The 27,941-nt window shown below is 38.4% G+C and overlaps 1 protein-coding gene across 1 annotated transcript in view; it reads left to right on the top strand.

Annotated features, from left to right (window-relative positions):
* RELN (reelin) overlaps positions 1–27,941 on the top strand; it is a 444,598-nt gene that overhangs the window by 180,302 nt on the left and 236,355 nt on the right. The window contains exon 4 of the mRNA XM_031455857.2: positions 7,292–7,362. Coding sequence (XP_031311717.2) covers positions 7,292–7,362 — 71 coding nt within the window. The remainder of the gene's footprint in view (positions 1–7,291; positions 7,363–27,941) is intronic.

Here is a 27,941-nt window from a genome sequence, read left to right as displayed (position 1 = left end):
GCGATCTAAGGGGAAGAGATTCCTGTATAAATTTTAGAGGATGAATAAAAGATTTTTTTGGCAAGAGATTTCCATGCACAGGGGACAGGACATGAAAAACTGGGGGAGGACGTGAACAAAGCAGTGCACTCTGGAACCCGTGAGGACTACTCTCTGGCTCATTTGCAGGGTGAAGTAGGAGATGAGGCTGAACACATAGGGAGGGACCAGATCCTGAAGGACCTTTTAGGCCATTTTAAGGAATGTGACAGAATCCTTTAAATGATCGAGAGCTGCAAAAGTGTTTCAAGCAATTTTAGAAAGAAAACTGGCACAATGCAGAAATTGGATTGGCATGGGGATGAATCTGGAGGGAGAGTCTAAGCAAGAGAGTGTTACAGCTTATCAGATGATGAATTATTAAGTCCTGAATTAAAACATGGCTGTGGAGATGGAGAGAAAGGGTCCATAAGAGAATAAATAAATAAAACTGACAGAATTTGCTGACTAATGAAGATATAAGTCTTTGACTCACTGTTCTGACTTGAATGACTAGGATAAAGTTTGTATTTGTACGTAGGTTAGAAGGTACAGCTGTAATAGAGTTATATCATATGCATGCAAAACCCATATATACACATACCTATATTAAATGACACATTAGAATAAAAATATAACTGTTAAAAAAAAAACCTCTCATGTGCTGGTACAAGCTTGCTGTAGCTCAACACTGCTACACGTGCACATGTGCCATGTTATTTGGAGAAGCAAGCCTTTGGATGCAAACCATAGCCAGAATGTCTGTGTGTGTGTGTGTGTGTGTGTGTGTGTGTGTGTGTGTGTGTGTGTGTGTGTGTGTGTACATGCTCACTTAACCTTGAATCATGGCATCATGGAGTTTTAAAGCTTAAAGGAACTTTGGAGATCATCTGTCACTTTTTTTTAAACAATCAGGAAATTAATTGGGAGAGCTTGAGTTACTTCCCAAAGTCATAGAACTAGGTAGTTCTCTTTTGATTAAAACTCTACATCTTTTCCTTTCTTTTCTTTTCTTTATATGTATATATATTTTTAATTGAAATGTAGTCAATTACAATGCGTCAATGTCTGGTGTACAGCATTGTGTCCCAGTTATGCATTTACATATATATATTCCTTTTCATATTCTTTTTCACCATATGTTACTACAAGATATTGAATATAGTTCCCTGTGCTATACAGAATAATATTTTTTCTTTTTTTCAATGAGGTATATAGTCAGTTTACAATATTGTGTCAATTTCTGGTATACAGCACAATGTCATACATGGATATACATATATTCATTTTCATATTCTTTTGACTGTAAGCTACTAAAAGATATTCAATATATTTCCCTGTTCTATACAATATAAACTTGTTTATCTATTTTATATATACTAGTCAGTATCTGCAAATCTTCAACTTCCAGTTACATCTTAATTCAGTAGTTAACTTTGCTGAATCTCTTGAAAGGAAGTTAAGTTACCATTAACCATTAACTTATTAGCCCTATTTGAATGATCTTACTTATATGTTCTTTGCCTTACTGATGAAAATTATACCCTGATTATTAAGCCATGTATTTGGTGACCTTTAAGAATATAGAGACTTTGTGATTATTGGATAAGTGTATAAAAACATTAAGGGTAGAATCTGTGTTTAGAAGGTGAGAAAGTATTTATACATTTGACAGGACGAAAAACTACTGTGGCTTAAGAATAAAAGATATAATTATAAAAACGATGAGCACAGCAAAACTTAGAAAAGCAAAATCATTATGAAAACGAACACAAACTTTACCATTTTGCAATGGCCTTGGCATAGTTTGAGAGTTTAATATAAAAATAATTTCTCCCTGAAGTTATTCATGACTCCTTTTTATATATTTTAAAGAATTTGGATTTTTTTCATGTTTTAATAAGGACCACAGATTGCACTGTATCCTCAACCTAATTAGAAAGTACAGTAATTCGCTGATGAAAAGCGGTCAAGAATCTTTGTAAGTGAATTGACTCCTTTGAAGATCAAATTTTCCAAACTCGGATCACTTCTCTCTTTTCCCATGTTCCACATTTTAGTAACATTTCCTGGAGGGTGGTTGTCACAAGGCATGCTGATATTGTACTAGGTTAAGGTCAGATTGCTGATTAATGAATGCCCTTCCAATTGTGAGTGGGCAAGACACAGTAATGTACCAGACCTCACTGGTAAAGCAGGAGAGAAAGCTGGGAAAAATAACCCACTGCTGGAGATGTCCTAGGTTTAAAAATGATTCTTTAGGTTAATCTGTGAGCAAATTGATTCATGAAATAACGAAACAATACACTTGGGTAGGCATTGTAACAACCTTATTAAAACACCTCTTTATTCCTTTTTTGGAACCTGGCAATATTGCACATTAGAAGCAAAGTGTAAGCTGAAAAAATACAGTTTTGATTGCCTTGTATGTTCAAGTCATTATGACAGGTGCCTTGTGGGGGATCATTTCTTTTAAATTAACTATTCCTACTGTACTAGAAGCTTGAGTTCTGTTTAGGTAGAGAGACTGTAAGTATCTGAAGAGTGAGTATTATCATGTTATATAATAATTGTTATTTTTAACCCTATCCTCATATAGAGAATCTGAAGCTTTAAGTGATTAAAGAAATACAAAGTCGGATAGGTTGTCAGTGACAGCACACTGCTCACACCAGGGACGGTGAGCCTCGGCGTCGCAGCTCACCGCACTACACACTAATTGTTCAGTGGCTTGGGCAGACAGTTGTTCTGGGGGTTCAGCTAAAATTAGAACATGGCATATTCTTTTAAATTCATAACAGAGGCCATTTCTAGCTCTGAATATAGTGCTCATAATGAACTTACTTCATTTGGTAGACTCTGTAGAGCTTTTCAAATGATAGATCATAACACCCCTCCCAAATTTTTAATTACTTACCTAATAAGGATTCTTGTTGGCAAAACTTGCTCTCGAAATCTATGCATCTCCCAAGAAGATGATAAGTACTTATTAGAAGCTTATTTAAGAAATTTGGTCTACTCCCCAGAACAGTGAACAATGAGGATGTTTTCTGAACTCTTCTGAAAAATTACTGCTAATTATGAAAAATTAAGCACAAGTAGTGCTAACATAGTTATTAGCACCAAAAATTTGATAGACCTCCTCCCAAAAGAGAGCTATAAATTGGATGATAATTTTGAAAACAAATAAGGCCTGTCACCATAAACCATAGCTGTATATTTTTGTAACAAAAGAAAAATATATTGTGGTTTAAAATTGGAGGACATGACCTCTAGCATCTTTTAACTCTGAGTTACTGTGCTTTTAACAATTTTGAATATGTTTTTACATTTATATTTAAGTGTATATATTTATTTATATTTTTATCTTAACTGTATGTTTATATATTATATGTAAATATACTTAAGTGTACCTTTATATAAATAAATAAATACTTGTTGATTTAAATAGATACATATTTCCATAGAAGATCTGAAGTAACTACTGTGCTTCTTTAGGTAAGCCACCATGAATTATTTCGTAGCTTTAGATATGTTCTAAGTAGGCTTGCATTATTGACCGTAAGCCACACACTTAGGAACAATATTCCCCAGACATCTCATGGTTTAAAGCAATGACACTTGTGTTCTTGACAGTCACCTGGGCTTCTATACTTTCTTCTCCCCAAGATGAAGCTAATAGGCAGGCCCTTAAAATTTCTAACCATGCACCCACCATGGGGTTGGGCATTTTTATATTAAAGTGTTATGTGAGTGATTTAAAGGCTTGTAAAGAAAGCGAGGTACGTGGTGATTATCTGTCAACATGTGTGTGTGTCCTGTGTATCCCTCCAGGGCTTGGGCAGCGGCGTGGCTGAGGTCGGCATCCAGCTCTCTTGTGTCTGGCAGAGAACAGGAGAGATGCGAGGGGTCATGGGGGTTGATGGGGAACAAGTGACAGAGTTGAAAGGGAACTGCTTTGCGCTGATTAAGAAGCAGAAAGACTCAGAACACTGTGGGACAAGCAATCAAGAGGAATGGTATTTTTAAAGGCAAACCCCATGGAGTTGCTGGCCAAGTGGCTAAGTCTCCAACTGGAACAGAAAAAAGAAGTTTGTCAAAAAGGAGGCTAAATAAAAGGGTGTAGCGATGGAATGAAAGGTAGAGAGCATGATCTAGAAGAGGCATGAATTTAAAGATAAGATCCAGAAAACAGGCTCTCCCTCTGAAGAGGTGGAAAGCTACCATCAAATCTTTGACCCAAATCAGTGACAATTTAGCGTCATGATTAAGAGTACGGACTCTATACTCAGACTGCCTGTATTTGAATCCTGGCTTAGCACCACTTATGTGGCACTAGGCAAGTCAAACAATAGTTCTGTGTCCCAGGAAAATAAGAAAAATAGTATCTACCTGTTAGGGTCGTTGTCAAGATTAACTGAGCTAATTTATGTAGAACCCTTACAACAGCACCTAGCATTTCCATTTATAAAAGGTGTTGTAATAATAATAACCATATATATTTGTGTGTGTGTGTGTACATACCTATACCAGACATATTATTATTATGACTACTTTTACTTTTCTCAAGCAGAGGACTTCAGATAATGGCACTGAGCACATTCGGTTGTGAACTGCTGAGCCCTCTCTTCAAACAACATTAAAGAGTTAGAACATATATTAGAACCACGTGCTCTGGTTGAATGAATGGTGCCTGAAACATTTCCCACTGCCCTTCCCTCTGATTCCCATCGAGACCCCTGGGTACCACTGTGGATCACACTTTGGAAACTCTGGATGCAGTGGGAAGAACCCAAGGTTTGGAATCAGGACCTGGAATCAGGCCCTGTCTGCCATGAACAGGCTGTGTGACCTTGAGCAGGTCTCCCTGGGCCTCCATTTCCTGGCTCGTACACTGTAGGGAGTTAGACTGGTTCAGTGGTTTTCAAACCCTGCTGCTTTAGAGCCCTAACTGTTCCAGAGACGTGCACCAGGAACTTCTGGGGAGTGGGTGGTGGGGAGCATGCTGGGTGAGGAGAAGGAACCCAGCAACTTCGAAAGCTGGGGCTCCTCCTTTCATATACAGGAGTTCTGTAATACTTGCTTGAAGAATGAGTACCACTGCTAAAGAGATTTTGACTGGATGATAAAAGTTTCTTCAGTTTCAATTATTCTTTGGTTGTTGGAAATTCAGTCATTGAGCCATAGCAGCAGAAATAAGAACATGAATGAGAAAACTAACGGGGAAAGTGGTGTGGACTCTTCAGAAGGCGTTGTGCACTGACCGATGTATTTCAGTATCTCTGAAATCCAGGGAAAAAGCAAAACCTCTGTGATGTGAATTTTATTTGGATATTTTCGCTTCTTCATGTTTATGGGACACATACCCTGGCACAATGATACTAAAGTTTATGAGCCAATGAGAAATATTACCCTAGGAATATTATATACTTGCTACAATCTGAACACAAAATGAGCAATTATTGAAACACTACGTTGCAGAACTTTTCTTGGTAGTTAGTAGTTGTGGAAAATACATCCCTTCCAAAGTAAACGTCAAATTAAAATTCTACTTTTATGATCGCCATGTTGCTTTAGAAGGGTGTGAACTCAGAAGCTCTTGACTTCATTGAGATTTGAATCATAAAACATATTTAGGTAAATCAAGTTTCCATGCTCACTCTGGAAGGAAAACTTGTGATTGATTAACAAGTCTGTGGCCACGTTTCTTGCTTGGACTGGCCCTATATTTAGTCCCTCTCATTTCAGCTTGCTAAAGGCAATGGAAAACCTATAAATACATGTGAATATGTAGGGGGAGTGGTGGCATCTGTTTATCTGTAATTTCACTAGTGATTAAAACACAAAAACAAGGTTTAATTACCGTTATAAACTTCTCATGTAGTATGAGTTTGAAGACTGCCTGGTGATTTTTCTGTCCGATTATATCTCCCTCCCACCATTCAAAACTCTCACTACTGTGCCATTGTGTGTGTGTGTGTGTGTGTGTGTGTGTGTGTGTGTGTGTGTGTGTTAAAGTATAATATTTTCAGTTTCACCCCTGAAATATGTTAGCGTGGAGTCACATTACCCGTTAAGACTTCAGCATGGCTTAGTTTACCAGATTACTTCCAGAGACTCAGGTCCTGGGGGCCTGACACTAGCGATGATAACAATCCAGTGGGGCTTAGACACCAGAAAGGTCTGCAGCGTGGAGGAGGAAGGTGCATCCACGTGGAGACCGGAGTGGGGATGCTGGGAACCGTGAGGTCCTACTGGGCTGGACAAAGGACGAGATGTTGACTGAGGGGTGCACACACGGAGGGGAAATGCAGAGGCCAAACTTTGCCCTTTGTGACCTAGCACAGTGCCTTGTACATAATCCATCTTCTGTAAATGACGGCTGAATCAAATTATTTTTGTCCTAGGGTGGCTTTGGCTAGAACTAAAGTTGAGATTTAATGTTAATATATCTTAGTTATTAAAAAGATTTGTATGGCTTGTTTTCTGAAATAAAATTTCTTAAAGAGGTATCATTTTCTGTTTTAAATTCTTTTAAATAATACATTTTGTGCCAAGAAAAAAAAAAAACCCTTTTTTAAAGGAATAACACTTCAAATATAAAGCATAAATAATTCTTCCTTTAATAAGACAGTTCCTATTATAGCCATTCAATAACACATCTGCTGCAAGGATGTTATTTTTCGCCAGACCGTGTGCACAGCTCTGACTAGAGGAGGTAGAAGATGCACATCTCTTCAAATGGTGAATTGGACCTGGGAGGGGTGTGTTTTATTATGACAGATTTTGTAATTATGAAGGCTCCGAATAGCCCTCTTTTTAAAAAATAATTTAAAAAACATAACTCTCAGTCTGTGTTATGGTCACTATGGATTTAAAAAAATTACATTAAGAGCATCTTCCTCCAGTGCTAATATCATTATTGCCCCACAAAACATTTCATATCAAGGTCTCCTGAAGAATAAATTTTAATAAGCATCCTTTCCATACTTTTTCTTCTACCTAAAATTTGCTCTCACCTGCTGTTTTCAGAGTAAATCCACACATGTTACAGTATCGTTACAATGTAAAAACCAGAAGATGATTCTCAATCCAGGTGCCTTGGTTTAAGCTGTGACGCTATTGTTCATTTTTATCACTGCTCAGATGCACTAATTTAAAAAAAATCATATCCACATAACATTTAAAAGTGAGATTTTTAAAAAGTTTAAAAAACATATTATCACCACACTTATTACAAAACTGGGGTTAACCTTTCCCTATTCATTTCCAGGGCTACAGCAACACACAGGGGCCAGATTATCTTCAAAGATGCTCTAGCTCAGCAGTTGTGTGAACAAGGAGGTAAGAATCATCTTTGACTTCTTCTTTTTGCTTGTGTCAGAATTATTCACGGTAGGTCCTATGTTCTTTGTGCCAAGTAAGCATGTCATTACGATTACTTGATCATGATGCTTTAAAAAGTGGAGTTATTGACCCTTACATCTCTAATAATTACTTGAATAGTACTTACTGATAGAGATCTGCAAACTTCTGAAGATACTAAGTGTGAGAAAAATAAACCAATAGAAAATTTATCTTTTCATAATTTTTTTAATAAGTGATATTTAGTTGTCCTGGAAGTAGAAATCTTAGAAATTTTGGAATTCTACAAAAAACATATTTGCTTAATTTACCATTTAATTTCTTGTAAACTTTGTTGAAAATGTTTCTATTTTATTGCTTCCAATATTTAATTATGTTATACATGATCATGTGTGTACTATCTATATGCTTGTTACAACTATGTGCACTGTAACTTTCAGACTTGCAGATACAGCATCACTTAAAATACATTATGTACATTAAGGAGTCACTTTGGTGGGTGGGTATAGCTGAATGGTAGAGCTGCATGGTTAGCATGAGCCAGGTCCTGGGTTCAATCCCCAGTACCTCCATTAAAAAAAAATTGTCACATTAGGTGACTTCCGCTTTGTGACTGCTTCATACCCCACGAGACACTCACCCATACTAAAGTCTCACAGATGCATGTACATATATGCACACACATGCACACAATGCAAAGGTGAAAACCAGGATTCATGGCCCCACACAGATTTGTTCCCTCTACCTCTTGAGATTGCACCTAACTTTGTATCTTCATTGTAGCATTTACCAGTTGACATAGAATTTCCCTCTGAAAAGTGATGGATACCACCCTTGAGAGACTGAGCTTCTCAAGTAGAGGAACTATGCCTTAGTACTCTTGCATCCCCAGAGCCTGGTACAGTGTGTCGCATATGACAGTCATAAAATGTTGATAGATTGAATACAAGTTTTTCCTCAGCCATACATATATCCTGATGATGAATACATCTGAAGCCAATCTTTGTAAATGTCATCCCATTTTCACTATCATCATAGGCATATTATCAATGTTTGTCTACAGAGTGATTAGGGGAGTGGAATTTGTTAACTTAAGAATTACATTATTGATTTTAAAGGAAATTTCTATTAATTAACTCTTCACTAAGGAGAATCTAATTGTTTATGAGAGAAATGAGGAAAAATCAAATGGATTTTTGAAAGGCTTAAGAAAATACCATTTATTATTTTTAGTGATAGATACATCACCAATATGGCTTTATCTAAGTATTGTGATACTTGATAAATTATTACTGGCAAACTTCTGATTGTCTACATACATAACTCTGGAATCAGAAAACCCCATGCTAACTGTAGTTTCAAATATATTATCAGAGTTCTTCAGTTAAACAGATTTGTATTTTGAGACTTTTGAGAATGCAGAAATGTGATAGGCTTTGTAGTAGGCTCAGCAATCTATCACAGGGTAAATCTCTTTCTGGTCTATAAAAATGTTCACATTACTGAAAATGTGAAACACTATATAACAGTGAACATTAATCCTGAAAAATATGCATAGTGTCAGCAAAAATATGTCTAATTTCATTAACATTTATTATTACCCAAAAGTTGATTTCCTTTAAGCCTTGGATTTTGGGGTCTTTTCTACTGTAAATGAATTGTTGGGATTGGGTTCATTTGAAATGAAAAGAAAAAGCCAAGAAAAAATCAGTGGGAAAAAAATTCTCCCAACCAGTGAGGAAAAAAAGCCTTGTGTAAACATGATTTACATGACAGTAGACATGGATGTTATTAAAAATGCTATTCAACCCAGGACCAGAGGAAAATTGATTAGGTGCTTTTCAACAGCACCTAATCAATTGAAATCATATCAATCCATCCAGAATAGGATGGAAAAAATACTAACAAAAGTGATGGCTTCCTGCTGTCAGGAATAATAATAAGGGGAATAATTGGTGCTATAAACTATTTATTTATTTTGGCCCTATCTACTTTTAATTAAAACATTAATTATCTCCTCAAATAAAATAACATAAATTTAACAAGCAATAATTTCCTATGCACTGGATGAGGAATGTCTAACACGTGTATTATGGAAAAAATGGCAGTCTTATATACCACAGGACAATGCCTTCAGTCACAGTGTACTCGGGAGGTTTGTTGATTTTAATTGAATTAAGCAATTTAAACAAAGCAAATTGTGCTTTGTGGAGCGTGAGGACAGCTATTATTACAAGACGATTGCTGGCTAAGCATATTTAAAAAGTAAAAGGATCAGAAAACATACAAATGATTTCGTAGATGGTATGTGATCTCGATCCCCTTCCTTAAAAGACATTCACTGAAGGATTTTATTCTGTAGACAGGTATCCGGGACCTGTGAGACCCTGTCCTAGCCCGCAGTGCTAAATAAGGATATGAAAGGGAGCACACCCATTCCCTGGGGTCTTTAGGAAAGGCATCAGAGGAGCAAGCCCGGAAGGGTCAGCAGCAGTTGAAGACAAAATAGGAGAGAAGGTTCCGTCTCCCTCCTCCTTCCCGTTCTCACTGACCCACCTCCCATCACGCCCCATCCCCTCCTCTGGGAACTTCTTACTAGGCTCCTCCCTAGTTTCCCTGCTCCCCTTTCTCTGTGCCCTGTACAGAGCTGCTCAGATGGAAACAGGGTTCTATCATTTCCCTGCTATAAACCCTTCAATATCTCAATTGGAGGCGAGCGTTTATCTCCGGAGTAAATTCCCTACTGCTGTTCGAGGAAAATCCTTCACAATCTGGCCTCAGTTTTCCTCCCCCACTTCATTGCTTGTCGTCCTCTCATTTCTCCCTAAAATTCCCGGAATGCACTGCACTCCATCACCTGTGTTATGAGCACTCTATACCCTTTCTGTTTTCTTTGCCCGGTTGACCCTTTTACATCTTATCTCCTTAGTCCAACCCAGGCTTTCAGACCCTGCTTAGGTATTACCTCCTCCTCAGGGGGAAAAAAAAAAATCTGATCCCCCTTAGGCTCCTCCTCAAGCTGGTCTTGGTGACTCTCGTGCATGGTGACTCTCAAGCTCAGTAATAACACAAATGGAAACACTGTCAGCACCTTACGTGCCAGACTCCCTAAGCCCGCCACAAGCATGCAGTCACTTCACCATTACGGCAGCCCTCTGGAGAAGGAGCTGTTACTGTCTGCACTTTACAGAGGAGGAAACGAAGGCACAGTGAGGAAACTTGCTTAAGGTCGCTCAGCCGGAGACTGACCGTGCTGGGGGTGGAGCCCAGGCAGTTTGGCCAGTAGCCCACGGTGTTAGCCTTCCCATCACATGGCCTCTCAGAGAGATCTCTTACTTGGGCACGCATTCATGCATTCGGTGACTATTTATTGCATGTTGCAGTAAGGACTTTGTCACACACGCCTTGTCTGCCGTTAGGTATCAGCTCCTTGAGGGAGAGCCTGTGCCCTTTGTCACTGAATCTTGAAAGCCTCTCATGATGTCAGTGCACAGTGTGCACCAGTGAATGTTTGCTGAGTGAATGGATGAGCTGTTGAAGTGAAACAGAGCTGGACTTCAACACGCTGGCTCTGAGGAAGCTGCTTCCCATCCCCCTGGGCTCTCAGGCAGCCTGCCGGGGAGGGAGGCAGGTTGGAGAGCCACCAGCATATTGATGCTGAGGAGGGAATGTCCTTACCCAGGGGGTTCCCTGGAGGAGGGGGGGAGGGGCCCGGGGCTGGGGGTGGGGCGGGAGTGCTGGAGATAAGATTGCAGGGCAGGAGGAAGAGTGAACTCGGGAGAAGGGGCGAGCTTCAGAGGTAGGGGTACTAGGGGAGACATGTCAACACGGGGAAGGCATTCAACAGGGACAGAAGCTTCCAGAATGGAGAGGAGGACATATTTAAAAAGCTTTAGGATTTTTCAATTAAAACGTCATTAGCAATTTGATATAAACGAGGATGGCTTCAGGGGAAATACGGGTTTTCTCTCTCTCTCTCTCTCTCTCTGTCTGTCTGTCTGTCTGTCTGTCTCTCAGAAGGTGATTATAAGCTTTTAATGCCTTGCAGCCAGAGACCACCAGGAGCAACATGTACAGTTGAACAGACTGAGTTTAGTGCTCCTTGCAGAATAGGGGAGGGCACACCATGGGGAATCATGGCACATGTCAGTAAGCTGATGTTATAAAAGGAATCATTGACAATACTGGGGTCTATCCTGATTCTGGCTCAGGTTTAAGGAGGCGGGGCTTTTCTCTGGGTTGGATGCTGTCAGGAAGTGGGGATATTCTGTAGTTGGGGATCTCAATAAGTCTATCACTAGGAAGGGCAGACCAGAGCCAGGCTAAGTCTGTCGTTGATAAAGAAGTTGCAGTCACTCCTATCAGCCGGGAGAGAGGGATGCACCCTACACTGCGAGTTGCAGAGTGGGTCTGTGTTCAGCCTGTGTTCGGCTTGTGTACACCAAGGCCCGGCTCTGAGTGCCAGGCCGGCTCCTGGATGTCAGAGGATGCCTTTCCTTTCTTGAGGCCTGAGGAGGGAATGATGCTAATAGGCAGTCATTTCCTTTTGGATTTTCAGGCTTTACAAGGACTTTGGAATCATGGATCAGTAGGTCTGGGTCCCCGCTTTGTGCACCCATACTCTCCAGAATCTTTGGCACAAAGTACAGTCTCAGTAAGTGATAAAAGGAAGGGCTTTTGCTGGGGCAAAATTTTAATCATGGTCAGCCAGTAGGGAATAAAAAGCCTAAATAGACCAGTGTGGTGAAACTGTGGATGTTTAAATTTTTTTTTCTTTGAACTTATCTGCATTTTCTAATTTTTTTACAGTGAGCTTATATTATTTGGGTAACCATATATAAAGAAATAATACAAGTTTACCTCCAAAATAACAAATATAAAGAGGAAGGACAACGCTGCTGAGGCAGGTGGAATAAATCTCTTCTAAGGACTGAAGGAAAATTCTGAATTACAGCTCCCGTGTCTCCTCCTGTGTGAGGACGTGCCTGGCTCCCTTAACTTGATGGGTGTATGTGGCATCATAATGATTTGTTTAAGTACTTATGCCCCGCCCGCATTCCCACTGGAAGCTTCTTGAGGACAGCAACCATGACAATTTTTTGTTTTTCATAACATCTAACAATGCTTGGCATAAAGCAAATAATTCTGTAAATGTTTGCTGAATAATTACCTTAAACATTACACATTTGAAAAATCTCTGCCTTTCCTGAAAATTTTTCTTTAAACCTGAACTTTTGCTAGGAAACAGCGTGAGGCAGTGTGGCTGTAAACAAAGCAGTGTTCCTTGCACTGACCTCAGGTTGAAAAAAATACATGTGTCATTGCATTAAGAAATCTGAAAACTGTTCACAAATTTCCATTGAAACACTGATGAGTCCCCTGAAATGCCCTTGGGACATAAACGAGGTTCACCGCGAATCCCGAGGTCCTAAGTAATTGCGAGCACGTACCCAGTTGAATCCTGCAGACACGTCTGAGCACAGACGAGGACCAGGGGTTTCTCATCCCAGTCTGGGGTGGGGGTGGACAGGTGCTAGGGTGTATACTCCCCATTGGTTTACAAGTGGAAGATGGCTAGGTTTGTTCACCAGCGGTAGAAAATTAAGAAGTGAATTCATTTAACATTCAGCGCTCAACAAGCATTACTGAGTGTCTACCGTGGGGCAGGGCGAGCTAGATCTTGGGATGTATCAGTCAACAGGGCGAAGATGGCTGCTTCACTGAAGCCTACGTGGCAGTGAAGGGGAGAGACAATAAGTACAAGATATAATAAATAAGTTTGATGCCATGTTAGAAGGTGGCAAATGCTGTAGGGAAAAAAAACCCCTAAAATTAGGGCAGGGTAAGATTACATGGTTGGGCGGAGGGGGAAAGGCAGATTGCAGTTAAGTCAGGCAGGCCTCACTGAGAAGGTAATGTTATAGCAAAGGCCGATAAGATATTCTGTGGGATTGTCTTAAATGTCACCAAGTGATTTTAAAGACAAACATGATGGGTTTGTGAACTGCTTTTAGAGGTGATCAAGCCAAAGGATAGAAGCAATTTCACAATAGACAGAAAACTTGGAAGGAACTAGAGGAAGTTAGTCTTTTGCAAAGATTATTATCAGGCAGTCTGGAAAGAGCTGCAGACCCAGCCTGTATCCCTCAGGATCATATAAAAGGAGTCCTGCTAAAAATGTTAGTGAATGTGGTATTTATAGACTGAGGATGAGAAATAATGTTTGAATTTATGCTCTGATACTGGTTTCCTTATCTGTACATTAGCAACAAAGCCAAGAAAGTTAGCTTGACAAATCGTACATTAGTTGTAAGAGGCAGGATTTGAATCCAAATCTCCGGCTGGACTCACAGCCCAAGGCTGGTTCCATTATACCAAATACATTCTTTTTGTGTGTGTGTGAGCTTCTTTTATTAGATAATGATACAGGAAAATCTGGAGGGGAAAAATTATCATTCCATCTCCCTCACACAACTATTTTTATTTTTGTCTACCAAATACATTCTTAAATTTTAAAAAAATCAAACATTAAAAACCCTCAGTAACCACAGCTTCAGTAAATAAGATGTTCACTGCTGCCCTAATTCCCTGAACTCCTAGGAAAGAGCACGCACTTTTCAGAGCCCTTATAAGATGAAAGTGGCAAGTGTGAAGCTGACGTGAGCACGTCAGCGTGGTCACTGCTGGTCCAGTTGCGTGCACAGGTCGCAGTGGAGGCGGGGCAGGGAGAATATGGGCGTGTGCGTATATGCATTGGCCTGTGAGCTTTTTGGCAGAACCTCTTCAAACGCACACATCGATTATTTAGCAAGGCCAGATGGCAGGCTTAACGGCAGACAGTAATCGCGCCCTGTAGTGCCCCCAAAGGGTGCATGCCATTTATAAACCATGCTGGAATTTTCTGTTGTTGGGTTGATGGAAGTGGATATAACCAAAGGCAAATGTTTTATGTCAGGAGGAGAGGGGTCAGGCTTACAGTCGGAGCAGAAAACCTTGGCTGCCTTCTGCCAGGCTCAGCAGTTTGTCTGCTGTTCATCACCTTGAGAACAGTCAGGGGTAGCGAGTGTGGCTGTGTTCTCCAAGGGCCATTGAATCATGGTGGTGGCCAGTGTTTTTATTTCATTCAAACCCAGACTCTTAGGAATTCTTTAATCCTTTGTAGTAATGACTGGTGAAAGTTTATTTAAACTGTGAGATGGAGAGAGAGAAAAAGTTTAGTAAGCAAATTCATATAATGAATGAGGTGTATAACCTACCTAGATATCTTTGTAGCACTTTAGGAATACCTTTTAATGTGAGGTGATAGAAATGTTAATTACCTTGATACTGATGATTATTGCACAATGTGTGTGTGTGTGTGTGTGTGTGTATACATATATAGGCTGTGTGTGTATATATATCTCAAAGCATTGAGTTATATTCTTTAAATATATACAATTTTTATTTGCCAAGTATACCGCAGTTAATCTGGGGAAAAAAGAATACCTTTCATACCCAAATACTGTATAAATTGTGGGTCAGACCTAGCAAAAATCTTCCCTTGGCTATCCTTGATTGCTCAGTAACTTGTATTCCTAAATGTCCTTCCAATCTGAAATGCAGATTTTTTATTACTTCAGACTAAGCAAGTCAAAATTGACTAATACTCAGAATTGGGTTTTACCATATCCATTTTCATTGATGAAGTGAAAAATAACGAATGGTGTGTTTTATTTGAATGTGCCCAGTGATAACTTTTGCTAGCTAAAGACATCTGTTTTCCCCGTGGCTATTTTGGAGTTTACATTTCAGTTTAGCAGTTGCAACTGCTGCTCCTGACATCCCTGGGTTTTGTAATTTATACACAAAGAGAGCTGAATTAGGATGCTCTGGGAAAATCACCCAGGAACCCCCGATCTTGATTCAAGCTCTCACTAACTATCCAGCAAGGGAAGGAGCTGAAGCCCTCCTGGGGCAGTGGCTGGCAAAAGTGTCCCTAAGTGACCCTGACAGCAGACAAGATGAAGGAGGATGACAAAGAGCCCACTCATGGGGCCACAGTAAAATTTCTTGCTACTGGCTCTAGGTGGGTCCGACTACTTTTCTAATTTCCTAAAGAATGGTGTTTTAGACGAGTGCTGTTTATCCTGAGATGATTGAACATAGATTTAAACAGCCTTCTTTTTAGTTCTCAGGGCTATATACATTTTCCCCCTTGACAGCTTTATCTAGTCCAAAGTCAAAACACCAAGATTTATGCTAGGAAAGAATTTGACATTGAGTTCTTTTAGATGCCCATAGAAGTACATCTTCTACTCAAGCTGCTAGACAGTTTGCTGGATTGCCCCATATTTTGAAGGACAAAGCCTATGTTCGGATCTAAATAATTACTTGGAGAGCAAAGCTGTTGTAAACACACATAAATTACCATTTTTATTTTTGCTTGTGAAGTATTATTTCGTGCCACCTATTCATCCAACTTTATTTTCACATTTGAAGAATCAGTTGTTTAATGTAATAATTCATATAGATTTCCATAATCATGTTTGTAAGAGTGGGAATTCATTAATATTAATTAGCACATATCGTGCTTTGTCCCCCGTGTGTATATCTGGAACGTTATACAGGACACAGGGGAGTTGCTGGCAAGATAAGGCAGTTTCACATCCTGTCCATAAATAGCTTGTAATATAGACATACTAGTCCAATCCTAGGAGAGAATGACCAAAACACATTTACAGAAAAAACAAAAACTCCGTGGAATGACATTCCCCCATCTCCTCTGAGGCCTTGCTCAAAAATTTTGCCCTCTTTCCCGTATCATCAGCCTCTTCCTCTTCATGATCCCCTCCTCCTCACGATCCCCTCCTCCTCGGAGCTTAAACACGCCCAAGCCACTAGACGATGAGCAGGAACTCCATCTGTGCCTGCAAGTCCTGCTGTAACCACCAGTATCCCTCACACTCCAGCTTCTTGAAAGAGGTGTGTGTGTTCTCAGGCTTCACTCCTAACCCCGCCGTCTGGCCTTTACTGCCCAGACTACGGACCCAGTCATCCTCTGGGTCATCAATTACCCAGTAGGTGCCAACCAATCCAGAGGACCCTGGTCCTCACCCCACCTGGCTTCCCTGCTCCTTCTCAGTTTCCTTAATGAGTTCCTGAACTTCCCATGGGTAAATTCTGGGGTTAGCGGTGATTCTGCTCTGGGGCTTCTTTTTATATTGTCCCTACTGATCTCACTCACACCTGTGATTTTCATCTCCTGGACTGTGTCCGTGCTTACTCAGAGAGTCAGTAATGCAAAGTGGTCGAAAGCATAGAGTTTGAAGCTGTATACCCCTGGCTTCCAATTCCTAATTTGGTGCTTTCTAGCTATCGTTCAAAATCTCGATTCCCTAACTATAAAATAAGAAAACAGTAGTTCTGACCTTTTTGGTCATCCCATACCATTTGCAAGAGTCTGGCACAATATTCTATGCCCAGAAGGAACACAGTGAAATTATTTAAGGATTAAATGCAGTGATGATGTGCATGGCACAGTGGCTGGCACGTAAGTACTCCATGAATGGTAGCTATGGCTGTTATTACCGGGCACTGACATTTGAATTCCGTAAGTACCTTGAACTCAATATATTCTAAAATGAACTTGACGCTTCCCCCAAACTGAGCCCCTTTATTGCAGTTCTAATCAGTGGCATGTTCAACCCAGTCACTAAACAGAGACCTAGGTCATATTTCTTTCCTCATTCCTTTCTTTCATCCATGTCTATACTCTATGTGTCTAAAACCAATTTATATACCTTCTTAATATCTTTTAAACTGATTCTTTTCTTTCTGCACCCAGAGCCATTCCTTTGGCTCAGGTCTTCTATACATTTATCAGAATGTTCTTCAACACAAACCTCATTTTTTTCTCACAGCCTCAAACCCTGTAACTGCCTCCATTTGCCCTGCTTAGGCTGATGTTCAGGGCCCTCCATGATCTGACCCTGCCTGTCACTCCGACCTCATCTGTTCATGTAGAGAGCTCCTACCATACTCCCCACCTCACCTGACACCAAACTCTGTACTTCAGCTGTGAAAAGCACTGTCTTCATCAAACATGCCTGTCCTGTCCTCTGTCTCTGTAGCTTACATATGGCAGTTTCTTTCCCTGGAATATACTCCACATTACCTCCTCCTTCAACTTACTGAGGACGTTGCACTCATCCTTAAAGATCCAGTTCAAGTCTCTCCTCCATCATCTGTGTTTTTTATCACTAATCCACCTTCTACTTATTAACTGAGTTTAGTTCACCATACTGCACTGTCATGTGTTAACTTCTGCATGTATTTCCTCCTGCACTTTGAAACCCTTGATCAAGCAGAAACTGGACCATTTTTATATTCCCAGAATCTGGCACAGTGCCTGGCACTTGGTAGGTACTCAAATATTAGCGGAGGAAATGAATGAACCACGTAGAGTAGGTATACCTTTCCCAGATTATCTAATTACTATTACTTATTTAATTGCCAGCCAACCTTCACCTCCTGCACCCCTAGAACTGTTTTTGCAATCATATTTAAGCAGTATGCACTCCTCCGCATTGATGGACTTTATTAGGAATTGCCCTACAAACTCTCACTTGGATGGCTATTATTTCAAATGATGTTTATTGCATTGCTCAGTGTCCCCTTTTTAAGAAACCACAGGAGAAATTTCTCTCTGTATCTGAAATAGCCATCCTTCTCCTGAGCAATATGTGTACTTTTCATGTTACAAACTCTTCAATTTCTATAACTTGACAGCTTCAGAACCAAACTTAAGATGTCAGAGCATGCATCTTGCATACTTGTCTCAACTGGATGCATTTTTTTCTGACCCTGATTTGTTATTACCCTTTTCCACTTTATTGTCTTGCTCGACTGTCTGTCTCTGTGAGCTGCCTTTAGAACAAGGAGAATTGTACAATTTACCTTTAGGTACGTAAGGAAAAGTAAAGTAAAATGAAGACAGTAACATATGCCCAAGTGATTAAGAGGGGGTGGGAACAGAGGAGAGCATTAGAACATTAGAATTTTCTAACAGCAATGGTTGAAGCAATAATATCTTACTTATGTTATCAGCAGCCAATCAACTAACATTTTTGGAGCAACTGTGTGCCAGACATTGTGCTAGGCTTTGGGTTGCAGAGATATGCAAGTTAGAGTCTCTACTCACAGGAATTTACAGTCTTATCAGCTCTAATTTCTACCCCAGCATTTAGGATTATGACAGATACGGAGAGGATACCTTCCTCGAAAGCTTCTCCAGTCCCAGCCCACAAGAAATTTACTTTTAATTAGAATATAGACAAGCTTCTATGGCATATGCCTCAAACTTCAGGTGTCTTCAGTGGCTAGAAGTATATTTATTTCTCAGTCATAAAGCAGTTCAGAGGTAGATGGTCCAGGGCTGGCGGGGGCTCTACTGTGTACAGCACATGGCTTCCAGGTCCAGGGGCCATGTCCTAGCAGCAGGAAGGGTAGGGGCCAGGAAGCATGCCCGTGTGTTTAAAGGGCATGAACCGGCTCTGAAAGTGATGCAGGTCACCTCCCTATGGGCAGAACTTAATTTCTTTGTCACAGGAAGCTGCAGGGGACAGGGAGAAATATACCTCTACCTGGGGGCTGTAATCCAGGTAAAGTAAAGAAGGGGAGAATAGGTACTGGTAGACGTCTAGCAAATTTCTGCCAACATCTGCAACATCATTTCTTCTTTTTTTTTTGTTCTTCTTATTAGTAGGTATTACTATTGTTGTTGTTATTATTTGATGATGATGATGGTGATCCTAATGATTTTTCTTCCCATCTCTGCTTGTTATTTAAAGGCAATAGAGGGAGAAGGTATAGCTTAGTGGTAGAGTGCGTGCTTAGCATACACGAGGTCCTGGGTTCAATCCCCAGTACCTCCTCTAAAATAAATCAATAAACAAAAAACATGATTACCTCCTCCCCACCCTCCAAACAAGGCAATAGGTCAATTGCTACAGGTCAATTTATAGCTTCACTTCTTTTCTTCTGCCCCTTCTATGAACTCCATCTATTCAAGTTCTCAAAGGTCTAAGATTTTTAAAAAATTATTACACAGTGATATTTTTAAAAATAACAATTCACCAACAGTTCAGATGATATATTGTTTTACATTCTGATTTTTCACCTAAAACTTTTATTCCTATCATAGACAAAGTTTTAAAAAAATATATGGACCAGAAAAGGTGAGGCCATGAGGATGGCAAGACAATGAATGAGTCACAAGTTTTACTGTTTAAGATCTCAGTATTGACAGCTCCTAGAGGAGGAAAGTCTTACCTGAAAGGGTTCTCTGTTCCCCTGGTTACAGGTTATAAAGATATACTTTAATTTTGCTCCTATTCCATTTATTTTAGAATATGAGTGATGATAAGTTGTTACAAGACACAAATCAAATTGAGATGGGAAATAGGAGAGGAAGGGAAGAGAAAAATACTTTCTAACATTGCTGGTCCTGTGTGTAATTTAGCTGTCTCTAAATATTAAGTAATCTTTTATATTGATCATCAGTATATTCCTGAGCACAGGGAGAACTATCTTCATTCTAAATTTATAACATTTTTGGAAGCTTAATTATCATACTTGAAGGTCAAATGGTGCTTTATTGCAATAAAATACAAAAAGTAATAAAGAAATTATTCCTGGGGAGATGAAAGTCTAGGTTCATAGCTCATTAAATGGTAACTTCGCAGACCGTGTCTAATTTGTCATATTTAGCTTTGGAAGTTCCATGCATTTGAATTTCAAATTAGGGGAAGAGATACCTGAGGCAAAACTACCTTAGGGCCTTTGAATTCCAAAATGATTCAGGAGCTATAGTCCCCATGACATAATACCTTTATTTGTGAGAAGTGCTTGTCATCACATATGTAGTGCTTGCCTGACTCAGAGGCTTTAAAAACAAAAAGCAATCAATAATATTAACACAAAGCTTGTTAACCACTCCCTCAATTCATTTTCAGACATTCCTTCCTTTTTCTGCCCAGCGTACTGAAATCTCCATCCTTTGCACTGAATCATTTATTGAACGAGTTGGCCAAAATATATTTTGGAGTCACATAATTACTTAAAAGTTTCCTTCCAAAATAAGTCAGTTGAAAGAAAAACACTTTTGTTAAAAGAACAACCTTTGGGGGAGTTAAACACAACCCTATTCTTTCTAAAGCGCCTGTTCCAGGCTGCTGTGTGTCTCATGAGACGCTGGCGGCCTCAACTTCTGAAAGAGCATGAACACAGAAATACTGTTTAAGAAATGAAGTTTTGCTTTACTTTCAGCATGTAATTTGTCTCTTGGACAAATTGAATTGATGATAGGAAGGATTTCTGATTCAATCTAATGTTGAGAAGCCGTAGAATGATCCATGTTTAATGGAGCTAAAAACACCCAAGATTTAAGCTATTAAGATGCAGTTAAGGAAAGTGTGGCTGTGAGCACCAAGATCCAAAGGAAATCATGAAATCATCTGCTTCCTGTTTAAGTTCACAGAAATTTTCTGATCTTCCGCTTCTTTCTGCCAAGTTCAGTTCGTGCTCTCTTGCTAATATCGTAAAGACAAATTATTAATTGTAACCTGTGAGATTCTCTAAATAATTGGAGATAATAGAGAAAATGTATTTAGTAAACGAAAGGTAATATTCACAGAGTAACTCTATCTAGTGCCAAGCAATAGATATTTAACATTAGCTGTGTTTAAAAGTTTGGAAAGGGATTGATAACTAGTTATTTCCATGTCATACTGAGGGTTAGAGTAACTCACACTGAGTGGAAAATGATGAAATATTTTTAAAAACTCACCCCTCAAAAAAGTAAAGACGCTGCTTAGTAATAACCTGCAGCTCCTGCAACTCCACAGCCAGCACCGGCACACAGGTGTGTTCACAGACGTGGGCTAGTGCTTTTTTTCATTTGCTCAACAAAGTGTCAGCACACCCTTTTTGTACTTGTAGTTTAAACAGATAAATAATAACTTGTTGAAAGAAACCAGGTAGCATATTTTTCTTTGAAAATTTTGCCACTAGATTTACTTGTTTTCATGTTAGGCCTCCTCAATTTAAAAAAATTTTTTATTTTAGTGTAGTTGATTTACAGTGTTAGTTTTAGGTGCACAGCAAAGTGATTCTGTTAGACATATACATGCATATATATTTTCTTTCAGATTCTTTTCCATTATAGGCTATTACATGAAATTGAATATAGTTCCCTGTGCTATACAGTAGGTCCTTGTTGTTTATCTATTTTGTATATAAGAATGTGTATCTGTTAATCCCCAGCCCCTAATTTATCCCTCCCCAGAGCTGAGTCTCTTTACAGCTGTTTCACATAATCATTGCTCACCTTTGCTATTCCTGGCATAATTGTATTTATCAAATTTACATTTAGTACAAGTTCTTATATTCATTCAAGGCAATTCCAGTCTCCTGCGATAACCCACAGAGACTAGTAAACCATTTCAAGAACAGCACAGCTGAATAAATAGGAAGCTCTACAAGGAATGTATTTTTCAAACAAATTTTAAAGCATCTTCTAAAAACAATGATTCAGGTTTTTGTTTTTATTTTCAACTATATTAGCTTATCAGTTTTTAAAAAATCCATTCTTGTCCTCTTTATATAGTTCTTGAAATCTTAGTAAAATTACATACGTAGTGTTCAGGTCACTTAATGGTACCCTAGCATCTAGGAAAATGTTTGGTTAAGCAGAGATCTGGAATATCACCGAAGCATTTCATTATTGATGTAAAACTTTGTATTCTACCAAAGCAAATAACCTTGATGGGTCCTGCTAGAAAATTTGGAGGACAAATAAATTTTAAGTGGCACTATCACAAATATTGAAAGGAATCTGGGAAAACAAATTATTAGCGCACATTTGTGAGTGATTTTAGCTTTTAAGAACATTTATTACTTATCTAGTATGAAAAGACTATATTATGCTTAAAACATTAAAAATTTCTCCAATTTTCTCTCGTTTATTGGCTCTCAGGAGATATTTGGCTAGTGAAACTACATAGATCCTTATTTTTTAAAATGCTTCCTGGGAAAATTGCTACCAGTTTGTGTTGATAATCTTAAAGTTCTAAAGGTATTTGGCTTTTTCAACTAAAAATAACTCAAAATATGCCATGCCTTCATTTCTAATCCTTTGCTGGAAGCATGCTTTTAAAAACATGGACGCTTTAGTGAGATTCTATCGTGATTCTTATACTATGTTGACTTGCTTTTACTTTATTTTTTTAATTGAAATGTAGTCAGTTTATTTTTTTAGCATTTTTTATTGAGTTATAGTCATTTTACAACGTTGTGTCAAATTCCAGTGTAGAGCACAATTTTTAAATTATACATGAACACACATATATTCATTGTCACATTTTTTTCGCTATGAGCTACCACAAGATCTTGTATCTATTTCCCTGTGCTATGCAGTATAGTCTTGCTTCTCTACTCTGCATATGCCTGTCAGTATCTACAAATTTTGAAATCCCAGTCTGTTTATTTTTTAAAGCAAATTAGAACCTTCATTTTAACTTGCCTGTTTAGCGTTTCATATTTTATCTGTGGTTTTGACAAAGCTGACTTGTTTTGACAGCATTCAGCATACCCCTTAAGTTTTCAAGGTACAACTTAAGTTCAATGACCAACTGAGTCATTGATTTACTTGAACTAATCAAGCTTTATAAAGGACATAGTTTCTGTAATTTCTGTGGGTCTCAGTGACATAAAGTTTGTGGATAAAGATTGCAGAGATGAGTTCATATTTTGAATGAGATCCAGACTTCACTGGAACATGAATCTGTTAACCCTTTATTTGTTCTATTAACACAGATAGTGATGTTGTCATCTTGCCTAAGATTAGTAACCAATTACTAGATACTCAGAATTATGAGTTGGGTTTATTTGTCTATTGCCAGTACTCATGGAACTCCTTGGTGTGATCCATGATTGGTTTCTAATATTTGCACTGTTTATCAAAGTGTATAAATTATTGGTAGAAACTTCATGTTAAGCTGAATTGCCCCAACATTTATAGGAAAATAAATTATTTCATAAAAATTCAAGGGTTTGTATAAACCAAAATGGGAAGTCTTGATATTTTTCTCAGAAGTTATTTTTTTTTCTGTAGTGTAGGATGTACAACTAATTACTTTTGTGAATCTAGGAATATTCAGATTTGTTAACAGTTCTGTGTTAGGATAGAAAACGAGTCCCTCACAGTGTAAAATGCTTTATGTGCCATCTCCTGGGTCTCACCAGTGAAGATTAATCAGGACCATGTTATGAAGCTTCCCCCTCAGTCATCTCTCTGGGCACAGAATCATTCCAGGCTGTCTTCCCCTCTCTCCAGTTCAGTCCCCTCAGATAAGCAGCAGGATCCTCACTCCCAGTGTGTCCTCCCTTGTGTCTCCTGGGGTCAGTCGTCTGACCTGGTCTTCTTACCATGATGTGGAGGCACCTGGAAGAAACTAGGATGTCTTATACTTCTGTTAAAGGTGTGTTCTATCCTGTTTTCTCCAAAGCCAAAGCTTACATATTTTTAGGAACCTTTTTGTTCTCTCTCATTCTTGGAAACAAAGCTCCCCAGTGTAAGCCATTTGGCAACTTCATGTAGTAGCTAGTGTCAGTCATGCAATTTCAGATTCAAAGGAGCTAGGAAATTGGACCAAAGTGGGCAGTGGGGTGGGAGCAGTCTAGAGTCCTAGAGTAACAGACCAACAAAATGTTGAGGTAAAAACAATCAAAAAATCTAGAAAGGTGAGTCAGTTCAATGGCAAAGGAGCAGGAAAGATATACTTGGAGATATGCCACTGGGTAAGCACTGGAAGGTTGACAAATTAGGACCTCTCTGAAGTGTGCATTTAGTAAATGAAAGAGTAAAGACCTTTTTGCCAAATTCACATAGTTCAGGATCTTAGTAATTCATCCACGTCAGTAATATGAGGCAAAGCAGGTACTATCCAAGTGGGAGTGTAATAAATGATGTTGAACTATACTGTACTTCTTCAGGCTACTTATTCGAATTTTTCTGTGGTACATTTATTCTGATAAATGTAGAAAAGGTGGTGAACTTCCTACAGGCTTAGAAAATTCTTTTATACTACATAAAACTAGATTAATATAGTTACTTGTTTAGAGATGATTAAAACAAGCTCCCTAGGCCTATTACTTTCACTAGGTTTTGTATTTACATCGTACACATGTAAATATTTTTCAAGGAAATTTCTACTTTTCCTTTCCCTCAGTTAAATGTGTCCTGTGTTCCTCTCTTTGAGGAAATAATGTTTAGTTATCTTGGACATGGGATTTTTTTTTAATTGAGTCTTCCTAACTAGTGATTTAAAACATGATTTAAATTTGTTGAGCTAAATTAAACCCAACTGGACATTAATTGGGTGTTTAAATTACCCAGACTACTTATACTGAAGGACTTTTTGACAACAGTATGAGTATGTGTTGGCATTTTTCAAAGGTTTGGATCTTTAATTATTTATTTTCCAAAATATAATAAAACATATTACAACTGAGAAGGAGAGTAGCTTTCCATTCAATTAAGGATTTATTGAGAATCTTTTACCAGCTTAGATTGGTGTCTTGAATGAGTCTATTTCATGCTTTTGAAGAACTTGTGTCTTCTTGGGAGAAAAGATACATACTTAATACAGAGAACAGTTCTGCATGCTGTAAAAATAAGGGCTGGATTGTGGGATTAAGACAATGGTTTTTGAAGTTGGCTTTCTATCAGAGTCAGCTGAGGAGGTTTTAAAAATACAAATTCTGAGTTTCCATTCACAGAGATTCTGACTCAGAGTGTGATTTCTAAATGGTCCCTCCCTGATAATTGTATTGGAGGTGGTTCAGTGAAAGATGCCATGTGCCAAAATAATTTATGAAACAGAGATATCAGTCTGGATAGACTCTTTAGATTAAAGTAGATTAAAACATAATGTTCTCTTTATTGCATCCCGGCCTTAGTCACCAGAGGCATTTAAAACCAAGTAGGCAACTTAATTGATGTTGCTGCACATACTTTGTTACACTTACCTAACCATTGTGTTAACTAGTAAATATATCTAAATGATCATTGCCATAAATTTTACACCTAATTTAACTTATTTCCCAATCTTTTTCAAGTTACATATTTTATAAAGATCAGTATTACTCCTCCCCTTCTTAAGAATTTATCCCATGAATACAGAGAACCCCTTTTGTAAGGTAGCTAATATGAGACATAGTAAACTACCATGATACCTTAAGAAACACAGCAAACAAATGAACAAAAAATCCCTTTGGTCCAAGTCCCTTCTTAGATGCTACAAGATTTCATTTTTTGTCCTTGCAGTGAACCTTCTTGAAAAAATCGTCCACACAGTACTTAAGAGAGTGGTCTCTAAGGCCAGATTCCCTGGGTTCTTCTTACAGACCCTGCTTAGCACAGTGTCTTGGATGTTCTCAGTAGCTAACAGCTTTTTTAGGATTGTTTTGGTCTCTTCTTTAACCCTCTTCTCTCTTAAAACTCTCTCCTTTCCTTACTTCCATAATGAAATGCACTCTTTTTTGGTCTCCTTTGCTAGCTCCTGTCCTTCTCCTAGGCCCTTCTATGCACATTTACATCTTCATTTCACTTTTTGTATTTCCTACATTGTCTCTGAGTGACATTGTGGTCTTCTTCCATGCCCTCACCACCTCCTGTGTGATCTTTCCCTAATTCATGTCCAGTGAAGATCTCCCTCCTAGCTCATGTTCAGCACTGTCCAACAGATGTATAATGTGAGACATAGGTATAATTTTAAATATTCTAGTAGCCGCATTTAAAAACAAAACCAAAAAAAAAGATAAACTTAATAATGTAGCTTATTTAACACAGAAAATATAAAATATTAAACATTTCAATTTAATATAGTCAATATAAAATTAGTGAGATATTTTACATCTTTTGTATTAATTATCTGAAATCTGGTGTATATGTGCTTACAGCACATCTTAAGCAGTGGGATACTTGTCTGTATTAAGATTTTGTAAATTTTACAGTTGAAAACTAGAGTCACATATCCAAATATTCTACACTTACTTAAACGTCTTCCAGCAACTGAAATGAATATCAAAAAATTAGGTTTCTTGAATGTCCACATCCACCTTGATGGAGTTTGCCCATCTTTTTTTAGAAAAGCTGATTTAACTTTGATACAAAAACGTATCTGTTTGAAAACTATGTCTGTCCAAGTAAATTCATTTACTCTTGTGTCAACCAAGTATTATTCACATGGGGTTCACAGGGATATTACATAAATTGAAAAGCAACTCCAAAATTATCAATATCAACAAGATATTCTTCAAATTTGGGGGGAAGTTTTTTGCAGACAATTTAGAAAATTGTCAATTGCAATTAAAATCTGCATGTTGATCATATTAGGAAAATATGTAAAATCATTTATTTGTTATGTTAGAGGTTTCAGTTTCAACATGAAGTCTCTTAACTTCTCCAACAACTCTGCAAGTAAACTCTTGTTACCCTTGAAGCTTCAGATTCATCTCACTCACATGCAGTGTGATGTCGATGAGGGAACATGCATCCTTCTGCCATTTTTTTTGTCATTGATTATTGAATAACTGGCAGTGGTTCTTTTTGTTTCCAAAAAATCTTGAATTAGAGTTAAAGTTAAGTGAATCTTTGTAAAGCTCTTCCACAACTTAACCAGTAAGCATTGGTATAAAACACAAAAGCATTAAATTTTTCTTCTGGTTTTTTTTTTTTTTAACTTCCATAACCTTGTGATGAATCAGCGCATTTACATGTATCTACTAACAACTGTGAGCATGACACTTCCCATAGAATCTGTATCAAAAAACTGAGCCCAAGTATTGTTCATATGTATAATATGTTGGTATGCAGCAATAAGACAAGCATCACTCTCTAGTTTTAAAATGCTGTTGAGTCTGGATTTTTCATCTAACATAACTGAAGCACTGACCATCATGGTAAAAACTAATTTTTTAAATATCTAGCTGAAGTTTTTCTTTAATATAAAAGATTTTTAAAGAGCTGTCATGAGTTCTAATTTTTAGATAGTGAATTGACAATATTTCTTCATAGATTTGAAAGTCCCTTTTGATAAGAAAAATAACCGAAGTATTCATTGGGCAATGTCCCTTATTTCCTAACTCCTGTCAGAGTGCCCTTTCTTAAAATGCATATTTGAACATCCACTCCTTTGCTGGTAAATGTTCAGGAGGTCGTGCTTTCATGGTAAAGTCCAAATTCCCTAATGTTCAGTTCCATAAACTTGGCCTCCCAATCCTCCCAACCTCACTTTTCCACCCCCTTCTCTTAAGCTGTCATCCAGTCTTGCCAGAATTGTTGTGGTTCTTCAAAAAGGTCGTTCTTTCTGACGTCTCTATACCATTTCACTTTTACCCCAGAAAGAAGCAACTCTTCCCTCCCTTATCCCTACCTATCTTCCTCCGACTGGTCTTTCAAAACTCAGCAGAGGAGTCATCTTCTCTGGGAAGCCTCTCCTGATGCCCTTCTTTTCCTG

Source organism: Camelus dromedarius, chromosome 7 (genome assembly GCF_036321535.1).
Source record: "Camelus dromedarius isolate mCamDro1 chromosome 7, mCamDro1.pat, whole genome shotgun sequence".
Taxonomy (NCBI): domain Eukaryota; kingdom Metazoa; phylum Chordata; class Mammalia; order Artiodactyla; family Camelidae; genus Camelus; species Camelus dromedarius.
The sequence above is the reverse complement of the archived record's forward strand: the minus strand, read 5'-3'. Positions and strand labels throughout refer to the sequence as shown.